Here is a 6,000-nt window from a genome sequence, read left to right as displayed (position 1 = left end):
GGACGTTGGTTGGAATCTTGAGTCCTTCTTCTTGCTGAGAGATGTTGCCACCTCTTGGAGAGTCTCAAACTTTAGCAGTGGGACCATGGCTTATATTACCTAAAAGTTGTTTACTTCAGATCTTATCTTTTTGAACAAATGATTTAATTATCTTCAAGGTCTCCTGACAGTCTGCGACCAACAAAAGACAACTGCATCTCTGGCCCCTCGGTGGAATTTAGCTTATGTCTGCTGATTCTAAAAAAAACAAGCAGGTTCTCAGCCTTGCAGAAGCAAGTGCTGCAAAAGTAAGAAACATGGTTTAAATCTTCCATTACAACCAGGTATTGGTTTGCAACTTTTTTTATACTAATTCCACTCTTAGTATATCCTTTCATTTTAATCACTTGTTTTCTACCCCCCCCCCCACCCCCGCCACAATCATATTGCTCTTTGCCCCTTTCTTCTCGGGATGATCAGATGCACACTCCCTAAGGAACGTCCCAGTCACCAAGCCAAAAGCTGGGATGATCCCACAAATGAAGCTCGCACTTGTGTGAGAAAGTCACAGGCGGTTTGTGTCCCTGGGTTTGAACATCTTGGAAAGTGAATAACTGATGAACATCCAAGATAGCAATTCCCATCAAAATGAAAAATCACATACACATTCTGAATGAGAGCTGAATGATTATCTCCATCCATTGAGAACTCAATTCTTTCAGTTTTGGTTCTGATTCAGAACCTTCTTATCCTTGTTCTCAGCAGTTGATAATTCTTCAGTTTCACATTTTTTCTGAGCTTTTGCCTCCACCCTTCGCCAGAAGATGATAAACTTTCTTGCAATTCCTGCGATTGATCTGGTTTAGTGATGGGCTTGACAAATTGAACACTGGGTCTGGGAAACAGAATGAAAGAAATAAATATCTCGAAGGATGAAGTGGAGATGTAGAAAAGTTTTTTTCCCATGGTAGGAGAGCCTAGGACAAGAGAGCACCACCTCAAGATTGAAGGGCATCCGCTTAAAACAGATGTTTCCAAAGAGGTACTTTCAGAAAGGTAAGATAACAAATTAGTTCTCAAATCTCACACAAAAGTATTAGCTGTCTCGTAATATCATGACGTTGCACAGCATAGAAATAAGTAGTTTGGCCCACCAAATCCATACTAATTTTCCCATTGATTTTAATCTCATTGATCACACTAGATCTTTATCCTTTTAACTCAGTGGTTCTCAACTTTGTTCTTTCCACTCACATTCTTTGGCTTGGCTTCGCGGACGAAGATTTATGGAGGGGGTAAAAAAAAGTCCACGTCAGCTGCAGGCTCGTTTGTGGCTGACCAGTCCGATGCGGGACAGGCAGACACGATTGCAGCGGTTGCAAGGGAAAATTGGTTGGTTGGGGTTGGGTGTTGGGTTTTTCCTCCTTTGCCTTTTGTCAGTGAGGTGGGCTCTGCGGTCTTCTTCAAAGGAGGCTGCTGCCCGCCAAACTGTGAGGCGCCAAGATGCACGGTTTGAGGCGTTATCAGCCCACTGGCGGTGGTCAATGTGGCAGGCACCAAGAGATTTCTTTAGGCAGTCCTTGTACCTTTTCTTTGGTGCACCTCTGTCACGGTGGCCAGTGGAGAGCTCGCCATATAATACGATCTTGGGAAGGCGATGGTCCTCCATTCTGGAGACGTGACCCATCCAGCGCAGCTGGATCTTCAGCAGCGTGGACTCGATGCTGTCGACCTCTGCCATCTCGAGTACCTCGACGTTAGGGGTGTGAGCGCTCCAATGGATGTTGAGGATGGAGCGGAGACAACGCTGGTGGAAGCGTTCTAGGAGCCGTAGGTGGTGCCGGTAGAGGACCCATGATTCGGAGCCGAACAGGAGTGTGGGTATGACAACGGCTCTGTATACGCTTATCTTTGTGAGGTTTTTCAGTTGGTTGTTTTTCCAGACTCTTTTGTGTAGTCTTCCAAAGGCGCTATTTGCCTTGGCGAGTCTGTTGTCTATCTCATTGTCGATCCTTGCATCTGATGAAATGGTGCAGCCGAGATAGGTAAACTGGTTGACCGTTTTGAGTTTTGTGTGCCCGATGGAGATGTGGGGGGGCTGGTAGTCATGGTGGGGAGCTGGCTGATGGAGGACCTCAGTTTTCTTCAGGCTGACTTCCAGGCCAAACATTTTGGCAGTTTCCGCAAAGCAGGACGTCAAGCGCTGAAGAGCTGGCTCTGAATGGGCAACTAAAGCGGCATCATCTGCAAAGAGTAGTTCACGGACAAGTTTCTCTTGTGTCTTGGTGTGAGCTTGCAGGCGCCTCAGATTGAAGAGACTGCCATCCGTGCGGTACCGGATGTAAACAGCGTCTTCATTGTTGGGGTCTTTCATGGCTTGGTTCAGCATCATGCTGAAGAAGATTGAAAAGAGGGTTGGTGCGAGAACACAGCCTTGCTTCACGCCATTGTTAATGGAGAAGGGTTCAGAGAGCTCATTGCTGTATCTGACCCGACCTTGTTGGTTTTCGTGCAGTTGGATAATCATGTTGAGGAACTTTGGGGGACATCCGATGCGCTCTAGTATTTGCCAAAGCCCTTTCCTGCTCACGGTGTCGAAGGCTTTGGTGAGGTCAACAAAGGTGATGTAGAGTCCTTTGTTTTGTTCTCTGCACTTTTCTTGGAGCTGTCTGAGGGCAAAGACCATGTCAGTGGTTCCTCTGTTTGCGCGAAAGCCGCACTGTGATTCTGGGAGAATATTCTCAGCGACACTAGGTATTATTCTATTTAGTAGAATCCTAGCGAAGATTTTGCCTGCAATGGAGAGCAACGTGATTCCCCTGTAGTTTGAGCAGTCTGATTTCTCGCCTTTGTTTTTGTACAGGGTTCCCTATGCCATCGGTGCTCTGTGATTAGTAAGGGATTGCTTAAGGTAGGACGTGGGTGGAAAGAAAAAGTTTGAAAACCACTGTTTTAATCAGACCTAATTGACTCGTTATGTGCATGGTAACTCCAAAGGAAATGGGCGAATGACAATTTTTCTCAAGCAAAATATTTCAGCAACAATTGGGTCTAGAGCAGTGATTCTCAATCTTCCCTTCCCACTCACATAGCACCTTAAACAATCCCTTACTAATCACAGAGCACCGATGGCATAGGGATTAGTTAAAGTGGCATGTGAGCTGAAAGAAAAAGGTTGAGAACCACTGCAATCCAACTCTTCCCTATTCAAGTACTTGCCAAAATTATTCTTAAATGCAATAATCTGATATGGCTTCACCTCTTCCTCTGGCAATGGATTCAGATATTAACCACTCTCACTGTAAAATGAAATTATCTCTCAAATCTTCTTTAAAACTCTTCTGCTCACTTGAAAACTACGCCCTCTTGTTTTTGACACCACGACTATGGGGAAAAAAAAGTTTGTGAGTTTCTGCATTATCGATGGCTTTCAGAATTTAGATTTATTGTCAGAGAACATACTTGACATCACATACAGCCCTGAGATTCTTTTTCCTGCAGGCGCAGCAGAATGCAAGAAAAAATTGTACGCAAGTAAACAAATAAAGAACTGTCAACAAAATGACTAGAAAATACAGAGAGAAAAAAAGATCAATGAAGTGCAAAAGTAAGAGTCTGTAAATGAATCCCTGATTAAGTTTGTTGTTCAGGAGTGTGATGGTGGAGGGGTAACGGCCGTGCCAGAACATGGTGGTGTTAGTCTTGTGGCACCTTTACTTTCATCCTGATGGCAGTAGTGAGAACAGAGAGTGTGCTGGGTGGTGTGGATTCTTGATGACTGCTGCTGCTCTCCAATGGCAGTGATCCCTGTAGGTATTGTCAATAGTGGGGAGGGTTTTACCTGTGAGGTCCTGGGCTGTGTCTACTACCTTTTGCAGGGCTTTACACTAAGGGTATTGGTGGCTCATACCAGACCTGGTCAACACTCTTTTCACAACACATCTGTAGAAATTTGCTGGGTTTATGGATCATACCAAACCTTTGGAAACTCCTGAGGAAGTAGAAGTGCTGATGTGCTTTCCTCACAATGCCATTGGTATGCTGGATCCGAGATAGTGGATCCCAAGAACTTAAATTTGCTCATTTTCTCCACCTCTGATCCCTGGATTGTGCACTCCTGGTTTTCCCTTCCTGAAGTTAACAATCGGGTCCTTTGCTATACCTTCAAGATACCCATCAGTCGCTTTTGCTCTAGGCCCAGCCAATTCAATCTCATTTTCCAACTAAAGCTCGCCAACCTACACAACTTCCTGGTATATATCTTCTGCACTTATTTTTTTAAACATTGGAGGTCAATCCACAGGACCATAAACATGGCAGAGAGGATAACTGGGGTCTCCCTCCCCAATATCGACAAGATGCCTAGAGAGGGCTCGCAAAATCAGTGAGGTTCACTACCTCTCCGCATGCAGCACCTTCCAGTTATTACCGCCGGGAAAGAGATACAACTGAACAACTGGTGAATTGTTCATACATACCCTCAATATCTCTACTATTTATTTAATAATAATGTTTATTTATTTTACAATTTGTACATACGTACTGTGCATGTACATCGTTTGTCTGTACGCATGTTTGCAGTGTTTTGCACCAAGGACGAGAGAACGCTGCTTTGTTGGGTTGTAGACTGTAATACATAGAAGCAGAAATAGGTAATCCAGCCCATCAATCATGAGCTGATCCATTTTCCCACTCAGCCCCACTGCCTGGCCTTCTCCCCATCACCTTTGATGCCCTAGCTATTCAGAAACCTATCAATCTCTGGTTTAAATACATCCAATGGCCTGGCCTCCACAACTGGCTGTGGCACCCTCTGGCTGAAGAAATTCCAATACACTCTGTTCTAAGAGGATGCCCTTCAATCCTATGATTCTGCCCTCTTGTTCTCGACACTCCCACCATGGGAGAAATCCTTTCTACATCTACGCTCGTGCCTTTCAGCATTCAAAATGTCTTAATGAGATCTCTCTCTCATTCTCCTAAATTCAGACGAATACAGACCAGGAGCTGTCAAATGCTCCTCATATGATAACCCTTTTGTTCCCAGAATCAACCTAGTGAACTTCCTTTAAGCCCTCTTCAAAGTCAGCACACCCTTTCTTAAATGAGGAGCTCAAAATTGCTCACAATATTGGTGAGGTCTCACCAGTGCCTTGTATAGTCTCAGCATCACATCCCTGCTCTCATATTCTAATCTTCTCGAAATGAAGGCTAGCATTCTTCACCACCATCTCAACCTGCAAGTTTACCTTCAGGCAAGAGGACTCCCAACTCCCTTTGCATCTGGGTATTTTCAGTTTTTTCCCCATTTAAAAAAATCAAAAATACCCGGCTACAAAAACCATTCATTCCAGAATCCAAATCATTAATAAGCAACATCAAAGAAAGTAGCCCCAACACTGATCCCTGTGGAGCACCACTAGCACCTGGCAGCCAATCAGAATATGATCCTTGTAATCCAACTCTTTGCTTTCTGCTAATCAGCCCTACCCGCATGATTTCCTGTTGAACCATGGGCTCTTATCTTGTTAAGTAGCCTCATGTGCAGCTCCTTGTCAAAGGCCTTCTGAAGATCCAAATACACCACTGCACCTTCCTTATCCAGCCTACTTGTCACTTGCTCAAAGAATTCCAAGTCATGCAAATGTTTACCTTAAGGCTTTGGCCTATCGTGACATGTGCCTCCAAGTACTCCGTACCCCATCTTTTACAATGAAGTTCAACATCTTCTCAACCAATGACATCAGGCTAACCACCACCCCCCCCCCCCCAACCTCCCTCGCTTCTTGAAAGGTCGGGTTACATTTGTGATTTTCCAGTCCTCCAGGACCATGCCAGCATCTAATGATTCCTGAAAGGTCATTACCAATGCTGCTACAACCTCCCCTGCTACTCTTTTAGGACCCAATGGTGCTATCCATCTGGTCCAGGAGACTTATCCACCCTTAGACCTTTCAGTTTTATGAGCACCTTCTCTTTGAAATTGTAACTGCACTCATTTCCTTTCTTTGATACGCTTCG

At 44.7% G+C, this 6,000-nt stretch overlaps 1 protein-coding gene across 1 annotated transcript in view; it reads right to left on the bottom strand.

Annotated features, from left to right (window-relative positions):
• Positions 1–454: 454 nt before the first annotated feature.
• The window catches only part of LOC138740075 (von Willebrand factor A domain-containing protein 3B-like), a 165,628-nt gene continuing 160,082 nt past the window's right edge, over positions 455–6,000 (bottom strand). The window contains 1 exon segment of the mRNA XM_069892499.1: positions 455–874. Coding sequence (XP_069748600.1) covers positions 715–874 — 160 coding nt within the window. The 3' untranslated portion in view covers positions 455–714.

This window comes from Narcine bancroftii, chromosome 7, assembly GCF_036971445.1.
Source record: "Narcine bancroftii isolate sNarBan1 chromosome 7, sNarBan1.hap1, whole genome shotgun sequence".
NCBI lineage: Eukaryota > Metazoa > Chordata > Chondrichthyes > Torpediniformes > Narcinidae > Narcine > Narcine bancroftii.
The sequence above is the reverse complement of the archived record's forward strand: the minus strand, read 5'-3'. Positions and strand labels throughout refer to the sequence as shown.